Source organism: Chelonia mydas, chromosome 15 (assembly GCF_015237465.2).
Source record: "Chelonia mydas isolate rCheMyd1 chromosome 15, rCheMyd1.pri.v2, whole genome shotgun sequence".
In the NCBI taxonomy this organism is placed as follows: Eukaryota; Metazoa; Chordata; order Testudines; family Cheloniidae; genus Chelonia; species Chelonia mydas.
Window position 1 is genome coordinate 24,714,910 of NC_057856.1, and position 18,688 is coordinate 24,733,597.

General features: G+C 38.8%; 2 protein-coding genes across 8 annotated transcripts in view; one reads left to right on the forward strand and one right to left on the reverse strand.

Annotated features, from left to right (window-relative positions):
- Positions 1-16,676, forward strand: part of CCDC92 (coiled-coil domain containing 92) — an 82,727-nt gene extending 66,051 nt beyond the window's left edge. For 5 of the 7 annotated variants that reach the window (XM_037878559.2, XM_037878563.2, XM_037878562.2 and 2 more), the window contains 3 exons: positions 12,091-12,236; positions 13,699-13,740; positions 14,916-16,676. In XM_037878559.2, the coding sequence (XP_037734487.1) occupies positions 12,091-12,236; positions 13,699-13,740; positions 14,916-15,691 (964 nt within the window). In that variant the 3' untranslated portion in view covers positions 15,692-16,676. Of the gene's footprint in view, positions 1-2,858; positions 2,975-4,073; positions 4,078-12,090; positions 12,237-13,698; positions 13,741-14,915 lie in introns of those variants that run through there. The other 2 variants (XM_043529399.1, XM_043529398.1) reach the window with 2 other exon arrangements.
- Positions 16,227-18,688, reverse strand: part of DNAH10 (dynein axonemal heavy chain 10) — a 98,126-nt gene continuing 95,664 nt past the window's right edge. The window contains exon 79 of the mRNA XM_037878565.2: positions 16,227-18,347. Coding sequence (XP_037734493.1) covers positions 18,201-18,347 — 147 coding nt within the window. The 3' untranslated portion in view covers positions 16,227-18,200. The remainder of the gene's footprint in view (positions 18,348-18,688) is intronic.

Consider the following 18,688-nt stretch of genomic DNA (forward strand, 5'->3'; position numbering starts at 1 on the left):
GCATTTGGACGTGTAATTTGGTTGAATAGGCAAATAGCTCCAGATCATATGGGGAAGGTGTCCTTTTCCTATAAAAAAGAGGCAAATCTAAAACCATGGAAATTAAATCCAAAGAACTAGTGTTAATGAAACATGAAAGTTGAAAAGTCAGGCATTCAGAATCAGGCCATTCCAAAAATGATGGCAAATCCTTTCCTCTGAATCTCTTTTGGGATTCTCACAATATTGTCAGTATAAACTCTTCCTTTAAAATAACATGAAAATATTGGCTCTGAGTGCATGAGGGAATTACTGAACACTTGAAAAATCCAAGAGGTTTGGTTTCCTCTATATTTTAGAACCATATTTCTAATTTAAACACCATTATAGCTCCAGATTTATGTACAGAATACACAACACTCAGAATATGTCCTTGTAGGAAAAATTCTTTGTCTTGTAAATAATTTAGGGCCTGATCCTGCTTTTGATTTTTTGCTTCCATTTTCAAGACCCTCTCTAACGAACTTCTTGTAGCTGATTACAAATTCTGTTACATTTATTAAGTGATATTAAAACTGTTTCTCTACCTAGAAGAGGATGGAACTTTTCTTTCTTTTTCACTGACTATGGAATTGTCTCTATTAGTGAAAATGACGTATGGTTGCTAGTTGTAATATTGCATCGCTGTCCACAAATCTAACTGTATTCAGGGCAGAAGGCAGAGCCCACCCTTTTGCTATGGCTTTCCCTTCCCTGATGGAAATTACATTAAGTAATAAACTACTGACTGATCTCAAAATGGAGGAGAGAGAAATGAAGCGATGCTTTCAAGGGGGGGCCCTGCTACTAGCAAAAGGAAGAGAAAACTCAAATCTGTACACAAAAGCTAGTTGAAATTTAACAATTTTTTTGCTCAAAAATTATTCTCAATTTTTTATGAATTTTTTTATCAAAGTGATTACTGACATTTTCCTCCAAAATGGGTCTGTTTTTTAACACTTTGAAATGAAAATGTCAGAGTTCTTTTTTTTTTTTTTTTTCCCGGACCAGCTCTATGTGCAAGGCACTGGGATCCTGTAGTAATGGACATGGGTCACAGCTATATGGGTCACAGTTATACTATCTCTGGCACTCCTGACATTGTACAGAATGGTTTGCCCATGATGATGTTGTCTAATACCATCTGTGAATCACTCCAGTGCTGGTGATCTCTTTATGTATAATGCCACATTATTTCTCTGACCTAATAGAAGCTTGCTTCAGTCTGTTCTGATTTAATTGTGGCATCTATGGGACTTGTGTAGTCTCAGGGGGTGAGAAGGATTGTATAATCTTCATTTTAATCATTCTTGCCAATACTTATGATTTTAAGGTAGATTGTGTCAAATTTACAGGAAGTTACTGAAGCATCTGTAAAGAGTACAAGGTGGCTTATCTTGTTCATTTTCTGAACATCTGGGAACTTTAAATTGTTGCTGTCAAGACTGTCTCCTCTTAATTGATCTTCCTGCTACTATGCTGGGGAGGCCACATATGTCTGTCTGGAAAACAGCAGGGGAAAATCACCTTGTAAAATAACCAGGAAAAATGTTAGAAGTGATTTCTTAACAAATATAGGACTATATTCTCATTCTGAGGGGAGGGAAAGACGTGTTAAATTTCTCTTTCCTCTCCAGAGACTATAATTATGCTTGAAATATCAAATAAAGCTTTGAAAAATGTGAGGGCAATAATACACGAATCATTGGTGGTAAAGAGATGGCAGTTTAGGCAGACTTGTATATCTGAATCATGAGAGATGTTGGCTTAATAGTAAGCGTCTTATATTTTCTGTAGCAACCAGGGAAAGGAAAATATTTACCATAGACTGTAGGAAGGAGATTGTGTGGTCCTGTTATATAGTGAAGGCTTCTACGTTGCAGTTTTTAATCGAAAGGAGAAACCTGTGCATGTCTGTCATATTTTATTATTTTATCCTTTGAGTTTCATGTTTTTCCAGTAATATAAAAAGTCAGTTTGACAGGAACACTTTTGTCATCTGTGAAACCGAAGCTGACAGGAAAGGGTCTTCAAAAGATACTCTGTGCCCCTGCTTTCTTTAGATGACTTCTTGAAACTGAATTTGCTACAACATATAAGAAAATATTCTGTCAGCTTGTGGTATGTTTTGATGAAGTAAGGAATTGGTTCTCAGCTGAGAGGAAGTTAGTTGTCTGCCTGGATAAGTAGCGTATTCCAGCATAAGATCTGAATGCATGTCTGGAGGGTGCTCAAGTGCTTGTTATGTCTGGAGACGGATGGAATGGGTACCATCTGGAAAGAGATGACTTTCTTGTTTAACTGATCTCCCTCAGTCAAAAATAAAACCTTATCAAAATGGCTAGTTAGCTTCATTCCAGCACTGTCTTAATATGTTCTCCCTCCTGGATTCTAAACCACCATCTCTCTGCTCTTATCTTATGATGTGAGTGTTATATGAAGGCATTCCAGTTTGTCCACAGGAGCCTGATACACAGCCAGAAAAGGCTTCTGACTACCTCAGAAATATTTTGAACTACATCCAAACACTTCAGATCAGAAGGGGCCCTTCTCTCAGCCCTGCCTATCATTTGTGAAGCAAGATTCCTACTTTTGTCAACTCTTTCAGTTTAATTTATTTTACTTTTTGGTTTAAGAATATATACACATACATATACACATACATATATATTTTTTTTTTAAAGAAAAAATACTCTGTAGGGCTGAGACAGATCTACCATGAAGCGTTTTTTTCTGGTATGCCACAGTAGAGTGGGATTTGCCCTCTAAGAGCTGCTGAATACGTCGGCTTTTGACTTGTATCAAGATTTCATCTTGCATAATGTAGTTCATTTTGGCAGGTAACACTGCATCATCCACACACAGCCATGCTGACACTGAGAGGAGCCAGGAAAACATTCACTTCTTGGGGTGGGTAGAAGAATTTTTACATTTATTTAAGACTTCATGCTAGAAGGTGAGTGAAGTCTTGGACTGATTCTTACACAAACAAATCTACTTGCATGTTGCATTTGGTGCACCTGAAGGAACGTTGTTTGATTAAATTTATCTGTTCCTCTGTCTTTAGGAAAAAGGAAATTGAGAATCTGTGTATGTCCATAAATCTTTAAGGGCAGGTTGGGGCTTGATCCTGAATTTCTTATTCTATTTACATACTTTTCCTTTTGGCCTCCATTGAGACCACCACCTTCGTCTACATCTCCTGGGTTTGGGTGGGAGGGTGGAACATTGTATGTTTGTCTAGATAAAAGAACTTGCACAACCGTGCCGACACGCTCGTTGTCTAATGCCAGTATGAAAACTATAAGGGTATATCTACACTGTAGCTGGGAGAAAGCCCCCCGCCTGGGTAGACTTGGTTAGCACTCTAAAAATAGCAGTGCAGAGCTCAGATCCAGGGGGCTGGGTGGGCTTGAGAATCCATACTGCTACTTGAGCCACACCAGCCACGTAGCTATTTTTAGTATGTTAGATTGAGCTGAACTAGCATAAGTCTGTCTACCCAGAATGGATGTTCACTCCCAGCTGAGGTGTAGACATACCCTAAATAACTAGCAGTATTGTAGCTGTAAAACAGCTGTCATGCTCGCTATTGTTTGTAATCGGCGGAGTTTGACTTGTAAATACCGTCCTCTCTTAATTCGTATCACTTCTTAAATATTTGGAAAGGTTGAAAGACTTTTTTTCTTTAAATAGTTGAAAAACTAAATATTTTATGACAGGTTTCAGAGTAGCAGCCGTGTTAGTCTGTATCCTCAAAAAGAAAAAGGAGGACTTGTGGCACCTTAGAGACTAACAAATTTATTTGAGCATAAGCTTTTGTGAGCTACATCTCACTTCATCAGATGCATTCAGTGCATTTGTTAGTCTCTAAGGTGCCACAAGTACTCCTTTTTCTTTTTAAACATTTTATGGTATCTGTAACTTTTAGAGTTTTTTTGACTGTTGGCCTTACTCATGCGAATCGTCATGCTGACTTCAATAATGCTACTCATATGCGTAAGAGTTGAAGGCCTGGGTCCTTAAATAGCCCAGATGGATTCAGCTGCCGTCAGTCTGGTGAGAAACCTTCTCTTTCCCCCTACTTCATACTAGTCTCACTCTTGACAGCAATTGGCACGTTCTTTCTTTTCTGGGAAGGCAGAAGGTAACTTACTTCGATACCATCCCAAAGCCAGAAGAAAACATCGCGTATAGGGCTTTCTCCTTCGGATTTTCTATTGGAGTCAATGGGAGTTGTGCCCAAGTAAGGATTTCAGGGTTCAGCTTATAAAAAGTTACTGCTATCCTGCCTGCTCGGAAAAACCTCAGATTCCCATGCAAGTAGTTCTTGAGTCTGGATCTCACTTTGTAGACAGGTCCCTTGTGCCATGCATCAACTAACCTGAGTTTATGAAAACAATTGTCAGACAAGTTGCATGGAAGGATACTGATTCAGAACCGCACATATAAAATACATATAAATTTTAAGGTGAATCCATACATGCATTAATGAGTAGAGCCTTTATAATGAATGCAAAGCAACTAGATGAAATACTGTTCCTAACTACACTTTAGATTCAGTGTTTATTTTACAATGCTGACTGGGTTTTTTTGCAGCTTTGGTTTTTTGTAGGGTGTTCTGTTTTTTTATACTAAGTGATGGGATTAATTCTATGATTTGATTACCCTTGTTTTATCAGTAAATCTCATACTTATAAAAAATGATGTAGAAGTTATTACATTAATTGTAGAAGTATTTAGCAACTGTTCAGATGTCACTTGAATCTTTAGCAGCCTAAAAGACATGATGGAATGTGATCACCTTAAAGCAATCTCCTTGCTATGAAGTTTTTTTCCCTTAATGTAGTAATAATACTTTGCACTTGTTTAGTTCTGCATACTCTAGGAAAGGGATGCTGTCAACTTGAAATTGAGTCAGGTTTTAAAAAGAAGCTAAAAATAGTTTCAGGTACTGAGCTTGCTCCAAAGTCCATTCCTGTCATTTTTTTGTGACTTTAAGAAACTATCCCCTGTTGCTAGGTGAAAGACCGACACAAATAGGGAAACCGATTGTACATGGAAACAGTGAAACTTACTAGATGTAAGGTGTTTGCTTACTTTAGGCCATCTGACATCTGAACAGGTTTTTATTTCCTCTAGCTTTTCGCTTGTAGTCTGCATGTTATTTCTAACAGTAATTAAAAAAAAAAAATTTCAGACAAAAGTGTAATTTTTAAGTTGACAGTATCCCTGTAAGTCTTCTGAACTAATTACAAAAAGTAATATTCTAAATCATAAAGTTCAAAGTTAGCTGCCTTTTGTTCAAGGACTGACTGTGTTACAATGAGTTCCCATTGGTGACGTGTGTATTTTCAGGACGCTGCCATTGTTTCTAATTGTGCACCAATCTAGTGCTCTCTTCATCCATACATCTCAACATATTTTAAGATGAAATGCAGAGCATGAGATGGAGTTTGAAAGGTCATGCTATTCACTCAAAAGGGGGTTATAAATTTTAAAATTCCGCCAGCCATGCTGAGTGCATCCCATTGAATAGCACTGAGTTCCTGTGAAAACAAAGCAATATCCTCTTGTCCTGTAGGAGAGGTGAAGCATTAGTTCTATCAAAGTGTTTGTGCAAAAACTTAAATTATTTTCAAAAGTACAGTTGATGCATCCAGAAAAACAAAATACAATTCTGTTTGTACATGTGTGCTCAGCTGCCTACCTGCACTCCCCAGACCATGAAGCATCCTCCCAAGGGAGCAAAATAACCTTTATGAGCACATAAGGGAGGGCCATGCACCGTCCTTTTTAGTGGCTTTTGCATCAGTCTCCAAAGGCTGTGGTCGAGTGCATCCAGTTCTGCCCTCAGTTACACCATTGTAAAATGAGAGGAACTGAACTCTCAGAAGCTTGTCCAAACTGTCTAGACGTGTAGTACCTAATCTCATTAAGGTAAACATAGTCTTTTTGTTTCAGTACCATTTGTAGTTCTTTGGCTCATGCCTGACACAAAGCAAAATAACAGTCACCTAAGAGCTGTCTTCATGTAGTAGTGACAGTGCTCTCAGTACAGGACAGTAGTTTAGTTCATTTCTGTTGACCATGGGGGAACTCTTCATTAAAAGCATTAATGGCAGCATTATCCTGTTCATTAATACCTTTAGTGCATGAAATAATTCCCAGATCACAAGCATTCCCCGGCAAAGCAAAGAACAAAACCCTATTGAGCGAGGACAAAGAGCTAAAGTGTAAAGAGCAAGCTATGTACGCAACATAGAGAATGAGCTGCTTCAAAGGCACTAAAAAGAAACTTTGATTGTTTCTGGACATAGTGTGCTTTGTAAATACTAGACACACCAGGAAAGGTTAAGGTATCTCCCATTCTTTTCTAAATCCTCCTTTGGTCTGCACTCTTCTGGGGTGTTGGGCCCAGATCTTTCAAACCTCTTCCCTCTATTCCCCGCTTAAATCCATGCTTGTGATACTCTTGGGGAAGTGCGTGGGAAATGTTTAATATATTCCTAGTTTCTGATCATCTTGCCCTAGAAAATGTAGCCCAACCACAGACTAAGTGAATCAGTAATAGAGGTCCAGCTTGTTACACAGCCAGGTTTATTCAGATTGATCCTTTTTTATGCTCATATGATTTGTGCTTTGGAACATCAGTTTCAGAATCTTTGGAATTATCATCCATAACAATCCATTTCAAGTTAAGTTTGCATCTTGTTCAGTTACTGTGTGCCTAGCAGTACAAAACAATTTGCTGTCAACCCAGGAAAATAATAATTTATACTTTTTATTTAACTGGCTTCCACTAGATAGCTCAAGTGAAGATTTTTTTATTCTTTTCCCAGATGAGTAAATAATAATGTGTTCAGCCCTTCCTCTCTTCCTATATTACCAAATGGATAGTGCATTAGCTAATAGATGTCTAGCAAAAAAACATATTGCAGAATTAGAGCCAGCTGAATGATGATGATTGATCAGCTAGCATCTGAGAAGCTGTTCAGCTGTCAGTTGTCTTGAGTTTTTCCAGTTCTTCTCCCGATCCACCCCTTGCTCTAGGAAAAGTCATGTAGATTAGGATTCAATGACATTTCTGCACTGCAAAAGCATAGAATTCAAAAAGGCAGGCAGCTATTATATGTCAATACAATGACTCTGTCTTCCAAAGATATAAAGTTCCCTCTTATTTGTATGGAGTGATATTTTCCCCCCATTTCCAAGAAAATGCACAACTTCTTCCACAGAGACTATATAGAGTTGTTTCCACCTGTCCTGGAAGAGGGTAATATGGCTGGGCAGGCTAACGGTGGAATTGGGGGATGCCCACACATCCATGGAAACTTCAGCAGAAGTGAATGCTGCTTTGTGTAGCATTATCTTTATCATTGCCCTTCACCTTCTGTTTGTCTCAGAGGAAGAGGTAAGGTGCAGGCATGACCACAAGGCATCCCCTGGGATTTGCTGTAGTGCAAAGTAAAAACACAGGAAGACCCCCCAGGACATTCTCAGGATTGGAGGGCTGTGCTCCCTATATCATCCAGAGGAAGGAGAAAACTGCTTACCTGAGAGGGGCTGCTACCGCAGAAACACTTGTGAATTAAATTCCATAGATTTCCCTGATTAACTTCTGCAAGGGAGAGAGTCCTAGGTCCATATTGTCAATTTCTGATGTCACATTTTCCTGCCAGCCTCATAAAACTAATCTGTTTTATTTTTTCCTTCAAAGACTAGTTAATCCCAATGTGATCCTTAGCTCCCTTAGGTCTTATGTGAAAAAAATAACCCCTGGTGTGGAGTAATACTACTGTATAATAGTAGATTATTATACAGGTTGTCTTGTTTTCTGCCATATATTATTATTTTGTTGAATATATTTATTTGGAAGGTTTATATATTCTGAACATCTTTTCTGTTACTTCTTTGTGTCTTTAAGGCTTTTAATTTTTTCTTAAAACTTTTCACCTCACTTTAACCTACAGGCACAAAGCTGCTGTTGATAATGATCGTGATAGGAAAGGTTTCCAGATATTATTTATAGACATCTCTTTCACAAAAAAAGTTTCTTTTTATACACTGAAATTAACCAAAGAAATCAATTGCTGATATTAACAAAAATCCTATTTGAGACCGCATCTGCCACTGCAGCTCTTTTAAGAGGGTAAAGCACTGTAACCATATCTGAAAATCCTACCATGTTTGGGGAATGGCTCTAATGCAGATTTCATTCTGCTGTTGCATTCAGTCAGTGAGAATACAATGAGCACTTAAGAATCAGATGATGCTGTAAAGCTTTTATCTGGCTGAACTTGGCTTTGCAGAGAAGGCTACATCATTCTGAAAAGGTAATGCAACAGAAATATTGACAATGCTTAAAATTAATGGTGCCCCAAGGTCATTAATACAGCTGAAAAGTCCATTTAAAAATTATCATCTGGCCTTGTGGGCTCTGACAAAATACAGTTATGATGGCAACAGAGTGACTCTCAACAAAGCCTCCTCCCTCACTTGCAAAGCAGTTATGACTCTTCTGAACCAATCCTGTTTTACTGAAATCCAGGTTATACCAGACCATCCACCCAAAGCTTTTTTGTTACTTGTCCAACCCAGTAGTCTTTTGCTTAGAGCTCTGTTGGACTATAGCTTTCCATTGCTTTATGTATTATGATTATGGTGATTTAATTGCCTACTAACTAGCTTTGTACATTGTCAGCACAGTGCTGGCAAGGCTACCACCCACCCCAGCAAAGACTGAACGAGCAGTGTTAATTTAGAATTCTTTTTGTAAAACAATCATTCTAATCCGTGAGCTTTTTTCTGCAAATCAACTGAAAGCTCCATGCTACACTTCCATGGAAACTGATTCCCAAAAAGCCCCTTTACCCCATTTTTGACAAGCCAACTCTTGTTTCCATGGGAATAGCAGCCTCTAGCTGACTCATCAGAACTGTATATTTCAGCTCTGGCTACCAAGTAAGATCAGCAAGACCCTGTTTTTTAACTATCAGCTAGATTCAAGAGGCCACAAAAACCTCTGGTTCTCACTTTGGGGTGAGGGGTTGAAGTCGGAAAGTAGTGTGTGTATTTTTAGAAACATTTTTCAATTTCATTAATTTAATTTGCTGTTAATGTTCCCAAATAAAGATGTTTTACAAAATGTGATTACATACCTAAAAGAACATCTTTTATGTTTTTAGTTCAAGCATTTAAGATTGCCAGTGTTACCTTAATTCTTCCCCCTTGTTTGTCCATCCTATGCCCTGAATGAGTCAGGGATCCTGGGGGGAGGGGGGAAGTCACGTAATTAAATAATGTATCGTAATGCATATGGCACAAGAGGGAGGAAACAAGATTGCATGGGCAACCATAAATCTGGCACTTCCTAATGCTTGAGTACTTGACTTTGCCACCTTAATGTTAATTCTCTTAACATGACAGGTTTCAGAGTAGCAGCCGTGTTAGTCTGTATTTGCAAAAAGAAAAGGAGGACTTGTGGCACCTTAGAGACTAACCAATTTATTTGCGCATAAGCTGCATCATAAGATGCATCCGATGAAGTGAGCTGTAGCTCACGAAAGCTTATGCTCAAATAAATTGGTTAGTCTCTAAGGTGCCACAAGTCCTCCTTTTCTTTTTTCTCTTAACATAGTCTCTTGTACATACTTTTGTCCTTCTTTTAAAGTTTAAACAAATTGTTATGAAAAACTGTGACACCCCTCATCGTGTGTCATCAGTGTTTGTACCCTGAACCTGCAGGACAGACCTCTGCCACTGAGCTACAGGGCTAACTACAATAGCTGGCAGTAGGAGAAGGCTGTTGTCCCAGCAGGGGTATGGGCTACTGGAGCCAGGGAATGTTCAGGAGTAGCTTGGCACACATCTGTCTTCCCCCTTTCTTGGAGTTTGAGGGAGCTCCTGCCCGTTGCCATGCCCTCAGAAGGGGGATGGGCCCCATAAGCGTATGCCAGTATGGGGGGAGCCTGGTTCATGCTCTCACACACCAGCTGCTGCAACAGCTCCACATGTTTCCGGTATAGCGTGTGCTGATGCTGTCACTTTGTCAGCATGCACCCAGCTCGTTAGAATGTTTGTCGTCAATTATTATTTTGATGTGGTGCCAAAACTTTCCTGAGGCATGCAAGGAAGAGAAGGGAAATGGTGATTTTCAAACGTTCATAACTTTATCAAACCTCAACAACTTCATGGGACCAACAAATGGCACTTCCCTAGCCTGAGGGCTTTCTTCCTGCAGAATTTCAAAGACCTGCTGCAAACAGTGGAGGTGTTAGAGCTTCTCAAAAAAAAAAAAAATTGTGAGGCAACCTAAATATAGAGATTACTACCAAATCAAAATGCATCAATAAGTACAGCAGCACTGGATACCCCTACTTCTTGGTTGGCTTGGAGACTGGCATTACTGATATTACAGCTTTCTTTACTGGATTCTTTAGTGGAGCATTAAGTAATCAGGGAAGCTGGTGTTCTGTCATAATTTCCTCCCAAAACCATCTAATTCCTGGACACAACTTCCACATGTGCAAAAATGTTCCCCCTTCCCTGCAGTCTCTCCAAGAGATTTTAAAGTGATGAAGGTTCAGTTAGAAACACAGGGGCTGAGGTTACATAATACCTCACATTAAATGGAGGTATGGCAACTATATCAATTGCATACTATCACTTCTGGATTTCTGGCAACTACTCTGTGCAGATCACCCTGGGACTAGAACACTCCAAAATGCCCTTTTAAAATAATCTCAAGAATCAGACCCTGACCACTGCCTTAATGCCTTCCTCCAAAAGGAGAATATTACTGCTCCTGCCACAGGGTCCCATCTTGCTTTTGTCCTTGATCACACCATGCTCAGTAGAGTCCCTGTGGTCACACTTAGAATCATTATTGTCATCCCATGAGCTGCAGTTATTATGGTAGTGCAGTGGAAAGGTGTCTTTAGTGTTGTAGCTCTCTCACTCAATGTTGTCCTATTCATAGATTATAAAGCCAGAAGACACCACTGTGGTCATCTAGTCCGTTAGCCATCTCCATCTCTTCAGTGCCACAGGGCAGATCTAAGACCTAGATAACTACTGCCTTACAGTCTGTAGAATCCAATGCCTTAATGTTTCTGTTTGTACCAATATTTTATGAGTACCAGAAACAGAGCCATATTCTCTTTAAATGACACATCCCATTGGTCCATTGTCTTGTTCTATAGTATGTCATCACAGAATCTTGGACATTCTGTCTTGTATGGAGATGTTGGGAGGCTGTTCTCCAGTACTGAGAATCCTGCAAGAAGTTGCAAGGATCTGTATTACAGTGCAGTAGAAAATGCTATCAGAGACAGAATAGCGCAACACAACGTAGAGTTCTCCTCGAGCAACCTTCTCTTAGTGCAGGTTCCATTGTATCCATTTGAGCAAAAGTCAACTTCCATTAGGTAATCTTAACAACAGTTTCAAAGTATCCCAGCCCCGGATGTTTCCAGCACATTTGGCTCAACCTTTAGTTAAAGGCAAATGATTTGCTGGTCTCTTGGACGTTCACGTAAGGTTTCACCATACTTGGGTACAATACACTTCAGTGCTTTGTTTCCTTGCCCTATATAGGGGGAGTTACTGCGTGTGCCTAATTTCCTGTGCTTCAAGAGGTGAATCAAAGTCCACAGTAAAACAGACATCTACTATTCTGTTTTCTTGGAACTCCACTTTTATCTTGTTAAGGGATTAGTGCCTAAAAGCCTGTCTGGAGCTAATGCTTTAATGTGTTAACTACAAACAAATGAGCACCCTGTGTCCCCCGCCCCTGGCTCTCAGCATGGAGGCTGCTGCCTAGAATGCACTCAGACTTTCTATGAATGTTAATGACCATTTCCAATAATAGGTGTAATTAAATGCTTTAAACAGGTAATGTGAAATACCTTTTACTCTTTGTGGGCCTGATTCTGCTTTTGTACTGGTTCTACATGAGTGTAACTCTACTGACATTATTGGAGTTGCTCCTGATTCACCCAAGGCTAGAACTGGACTCTTTATATCTGCAAGGTAACTGTGTGCTATAACTCTGACTCTCTTTAATAACAGGTTCCTCGATGTCAGGATGGCAGCTTCAAACCTGGAGAACCAGTTGCACAGTGCCCAGAAGAATCTGTTGTTTCTCCAGCGGGAACATGCCAACACACTCAAAGGCTTGCATGCTGAGATTCGACGACTGCAACAACATTGCACAGGTAATTACATAAATACTTCCAGCAGTGTTGCTATGATCATTCAGCAGGCTCAGCTTTGCGAAAGGCTTCACTCCCAAGTCCTCTCCTTCCTGAAGCCATTTGAAATACTATTTCACAATAGTATTCAAATATTATTTGACCAATTGCACTTCCAGAAGAAGCTTGGTATTATATTATATTTTAGTAATTGCATAAAAACCTGCAAGTTCATGCCATTTCTCAGTATTGAAATCTCCATAAATCATCATCTCCTGTTTTGTACTTAGCTCAAACAATGTACATTTCTGAGTACACAAACTATTGTAATAAATAAAGTACAATTGTTAAAATAACTGAAAAGCCTGTTTTGTGAAGTGTTCTCTCACATTTATTTCATGTACATTGGCTTTCTTGCTAATATGGTAATCTGCAGTGGATCCCTTAGTTCAAAGTAGAAAGGTTCTGCTATAATTTATTATAGCAAATAATAATGTACAGTAGAACGTCAGAGTTATGAACTGACCCGTCAACCACACTCCTCAATTGAAACCGGAAGTACACAATCAGGCAGCAGCAGAGACCCTCCCTCCCTCCCAAAAAAGCAGTACAGTACTGTGTTAAAAATAAACTACGAAAAGAATAAAAGCAAAGGAGCATTTTTCTTCTGCATAGTAAAGTTTCAAAGCTGTAGTAAGTCAGTGTTCAGTTATAAATTTTTGAAAGAACAACCCTAATGTTTTGTTCAGAGTTACGAGCAACCTCCATTCCCGAGGTGTTTGTAACTGAGGTTCTACATGTTTTAAGGGCTTATAAAAATGTTTGTAGTGCAAAATATGTATGTATGGTCTAGCAAAAATAATTTGCACTCAGGTCTAATGTGTTGATAACTGATTTTGATGTAGTAGCAAAGATCACTCTTATATTTCTACTGGCTCCATCTAATGTGAATTACTGTACCAGTACCAAATGAATGTAGAAACCCTCTTAGGTCCCAGCTAGTGTGTATTCCCAGCCAATGGAGGATTTTCCCCTATGGTATATTCTCCAAAGCTTTGTCCAGTCAACAACTTTTGAGAGAATATTTCACAGTATTCATGTACAGGTGTGCACTGGGCTCAAGCAAAATAGCCTGTTAAACTAATCAATGGCAAACAATGGTAATAAGTGAAAAAACGGACAGAACAGATTTTACTCTTCAATTTTAGTCATGAAAATCATTTTAAGTATTTACACAATAAACATGTCAGAACACTTAATTCAATCAAATTAAACCCAAAACTTAACATGTGCAGCTGCAGGATACAGGGGTAGTTTGGGGAGCATTTTCTGTAGCTTTCTTTAAGGCACTGACTTAAATCTGTTGAAGCAGACTTTTGCTACTAGAAACATCTATGAATGCAAAACACAGTTCTAACCTCTTTACAGATATGATCTATTTTAATCATACGTAATGTCCAAAAAATAAAACCTGTTTCTTTTTTAGATTTGACCTATGAGCTGACTCTGAAAAGTTCAGACCTGGCAGGTAAGAAATGCAGTGCAGGTGATGCTTTTCATGTTCTGGTTAACGTCTTCCATCTTTTGGTGTGTTTGTGAGTGCGTGTGAGTGAGAGGTGTGGGCATCCATTTTTTTTATTATTATTATTATTTATTATTTTAAACACATCACAAGTATGTAATAACACTTTTCACTTAGAATGTTTAGTGCCTTCCAACCAAGGATCCCAAAATGCTTTCTTGCTTGCTAGGCTTAATTTCTGAATGCTTTTGAAGAGTTCCTATCCCAGGGTCACAAAGAAGCCTATGGAAGGACCAGGAATAGAACCCAGAACTGCTGACTGCCATTTCTTTGTTTTAACCACCAGACCAGCATTTCCTTCTACTCAGTACAGGAAGACAGAAACTATAAATACTCTCACTCTGCCCATAAATCACATTCTTGAAACTGTGCGAATACTGTTGCTGCATCACAGATCTGGAGAAAACTGCCAGGCATTTCAGCTGTGCTGGGCTTCAGCTGCTGACACTTAAGAGCATAATGCTTGCTGGGGATAACCCCTAGACTAGGGAAAGGGTACAGACAGTTAGGCCTCACAACACGGCTCTGTGTTAAGTATTTGACTGTACCTATTTTACAGAAGGATAAGATGAAGTATGAAAAGATTAAGTGATTTGCCCGAGGTGTCATGCCATGGCAGTGGAATAGTGCCCAAGAGTTCTGACTTCAAGAGCATTCTTCTAACCATTAGCTCACCATTACATTTATACACTTTCTAATGTGGTACAGCCAGGCATTCTCCTAGCCATGTCAATGAGTTCTTGTTACTCTTGGGGGCCTAGCAGGATTTGCAAAATGACTTAAATTTGGGAGCATTCAGCAACCAAAATTTACTATAATTTCTGGCTACTTTCCTAGAGCAACTGAGCTATCTTCATTTTTACTTAAACTTGGTATCATCAACTGGGTTCCCTCCCCATCCGAAGCTGCTGAATGTGGCATTGTCTTGTATCTAATTTTTTTATTTAACTACGAGCTATCGTGTTTTCTTTTAAACTAAGAAGTGGTCAGTGTACTTCCAGAAGTTAGCCTTTGGGATGTTCTTACATTCTGAGAATTAATTTTAAAGAAAGGAGTTGCATTGCTCGTTTTTCACTTAGCGGCTGTAATTAGCTTGAAACAATTTACTTTTCCTGTTCTAGAAATTGGTAATTCAAGAAGTGATGAACTCAAAAGAAAATGTGAAGCACTTGAAGCTCAGCTGAAAGTCAAAGAGGCTGAAAATAATGAATTATTAAAGGAACTGGAACAAAAAACTGCAATGATAATGGTGCTGGAAAACACCATTAAAGAAAGAGAAAAGAAGTATTTAGAAGAGTTAAAAATGAAAAGCCATAAGCTAAATATGCTGTCAAGTGAACTAGAGCAGCGAGCAAGCACTATTGCATATCTAACTTCACAACTGCATGCTACCAAGAAAAAGCTTATGAGTTCAAGTGGGACTTCGGACGCCACCCCATCTGGAAGTCCAGTATTGTCCAACTACAAGCCAGCCCCTCCCAAAGATAAGCTACCTGAGACTCCACGACGCAGAATGAAAAAGAGTCTGTCAACACCACTAAACCCGGAGTTTGAAGAGGCCTATAGATTAGGATCGGATAGCCGAAAGCTGCTGTTGCGAGAGCCTGTTGATGCTATGCCTGATCCCACTCCATTTTTACTGGCCAGGGAAACTGCAGAGATCCACCTGATCAAAGAAAGGCCTTTAGTTATTCCACCCATTGCTTCAGAACGCACATCAGGCGAATCACACAGTCCAGCAAAAGAGAAGCAGCACAAGGCGCATATTGGTGTGGCACATCGAATTCACCATGTAACAACATCCCAGCCTCAGCCTGAGGTTGAAACGTTAGCAGTGGATCAGGTCAATGGAAGTAAAGTGGTCCGAAAGCATTCAGGGACAGACAGAACTGTTTAAGTGAAATGATTGATGTGATGCTCTATTATTCTGTTTCTGTTTATGCACTGTGATCAAATAGGATAAATCTCACCTGCAGTAAAGTTTCTTTTAATGCCCCATGCATGCCAAATTTTTTCCAGATCTGTCATTAATAATTATCCTACTTCAATGAAACACAAACAAGACTCTCTGTTCATATTGCAAAGTATATAATTACTAAATGCTGTGGCCAAATCTAGGTGTACCTGACTGCTTGCTTCTAAGTACTACTCCATTTACTATAACTGCATAAGTGGACAAAAGCACAGGCTACAGTCTGCATTATTAATCAACATTAATGAAAAAAGATACTAATTATAAACCTCCAGCAATATGTATTGGCTGTTAATGTTTAAAATGTCAATGTTCCTTTGAAGTCTTGATGGTGTGTATGTAGCGTTTCATACACAGACTCTAACTTTCATGACAAAGCCTTTCTTATGGCAGCATTGAAAATAATGCAGATGTGCACATGTGTTAAGATAACCTACGAGAGAACTTTTTTTCAGTGGTCCTGATCAAACTGTGTTCATATTTTTGTTACATTTCTTTCCACTTTTACAAAATTCCCAACAAACTTTATTTTATTAATCCTGTATTTTGATTTGTGTCCTTTTCTTCATTCTTTTTAACAGTTTCAAATGGTCATAATATATAACTGACTCTGGTGGGAGTGTAGGAAAGAAAACACCAATTGAAAAACTATTGTGTAAGTCTTCATGGAAAGAGTACGAATACTGTCCTAATGGAAAGCAGGCTCCTGTTTTGGTGTTTAGAAATCGAATGATTAATATTAATCTTACACTAATTAATACTTTGCACTATGGTGCCTTTTGTACAAGGCTCTTAAAACGCCTTACTAAGGTGTAAAAATAATACACTGCACAAAAAGTGCACTATTGAAATGTTTGTTTTTATACTTAGTCTGTATATTGTACAACAACATAAAAACCATCAGACCTAACCAATGATTTATTTGTTTTTGTTTTAAGTTTGAAACAACTTTATGGAGACACCAGGCTCATTCTTTTTTGAGGCACGCTCACGGAAGGATGCAAAACCCAGATGGTATTTTCAGAGTTATCTGGCAATGTTAACCTTGGGAGCCTTTCAACCCATTCTCAATGTTTTAAGTGGTTTGGAGAATTCCATTACTAAAAATGTCAATTATTAGCAAAGTACAAATATTCTTTTAGGTTTTTTTAGAGGATGGGCATCTACAGTTCAAAGGAGAAATGAGTTACTAACCTGCGAGACAAAAAAGGGGAATGTTTTCGTTTAACCCACAATTTTAAAAACTGTTTTGGGTTAGTCATCTCTAGTAGCAAACAGAATTATTTAAGTAGTTTATCCTTAAGCCCCTCATTCCAGATGTTTGGAAGATGGCACTAGTTTGCAGTTCTGTAGCACACTTCAGCCATAGATGTCAAGGTACATTACAGCAGTGGATAAATCTCATACTCATTTTAACCCATGTTTTGAAATGACTTACCCAAGAGACCACAGGAAGTCAGTGCTAGAGAACTTGGCTTTCCTCAGGACATTGTCATGCTGGCACTCAAAGGATGGGAGGAACAGTGTGGTCTGTGTGATTCCTATGCTCTCAACAATACTTCATCTCTCCCAGTAACATACCAGCTGCTTGCCCATTTCCCTCCTCCTTCCTTTCCCCTACCCTAAATACACACAACACAAAAATGCAAATGCAGATTTTGTGTAAGCGTATTCCTTTAACTCCTAAATTTCTGGGAGTTAGCCTCAACACTCATTCTTGCTGTGGTAGGAGTCTGCTGTCCGATAAAGCACAAGAAATAGAATTGTGCATATGATGATTCCAAAATGCTGGTAGGTCCATGATGTGCCTTTACCAATTCGAAATACAATACTTGTTTAAGCTAATAAAAGAAACAACTTCTTAGGAGAGGTTGGAAGTAGGTACTTATCCTTTAGACTAAGGACATTATAGATCAGCTAGTGCTCTGGAAAGTAATCCAACTTCCCATCTGTGCCTGTGTCTAAAGTTTTACAGAAAAGTGTAAGAGTGAAGCTACAATTATATGAAAATTAAATCAAAACATGTCTGTGGCATGACTGAACAACCGCTCTCTTTGCTCTCTGATCAGATTATTTTGTTTTAAGAACTCTCAAACCTAAAAGGCTAAAACCTTTATTTTTTCAAAAGTATAGAAAAGATTAAATACAAATTGACATAAATAGCTAAAATCCTTCTTTAAATATGCAGACAGAATTAAATATAAGTTAACTGCATGGTGCTTTGTATTTACTAAATCTTAATGTTTTAGGAAAAATTGCTGCAAATACTTATTTTGAAAATGTCTCCAGGCCAGTTTAAAATCAGTAGAATTCTCTTGAAAATGCAGGGCAAAAAAAACTTGATCCCGTGCTTCTTGGCTTAATTTGACTTCATAAGTTGTTCTCAGATATCCACCAATACACTTTGGGTGTGGGAAATCAACAGTTTAAGGTGTCAGTCAGAGTTCAAAGTGAGACAGACCCCTTGCAGCACCCAATGGGAAATATGCTTTGTGGTTGAAAGATCAGCTTCAAAAACTAAGCCAATGCCCATGGCATTTCTTCTCATGGAGGTTGTGTACACAGGTGTCCGGAATGTGTTCTAAAGGCAAGAGAGAGGCAGGTATTGTTTGAAGTACAACAGGGGGCTCATGACGCTGCAAACCTGCTCATGTAAGTGGCTCATGCATCTGACTGCCGTGGAACTAATCACATGAATAAGGATCCTTAACAAGGATTAGGGTTTGCAGGATTGAACCCTTACGCCTTTAGTAAAGGTGATATAAGAATCTTGCATTCACTATTAGAATACTATTAAGACAGCCTTAATTTAAATCCCGGGTTGGGGCAGATAGGGGGACAGGGATGTATCAGCTTCCCCAATTTTCATTTCATTCAATAATCCTGATTGGCCAAAACTAAATGTGTCACCAAGTGATAGCA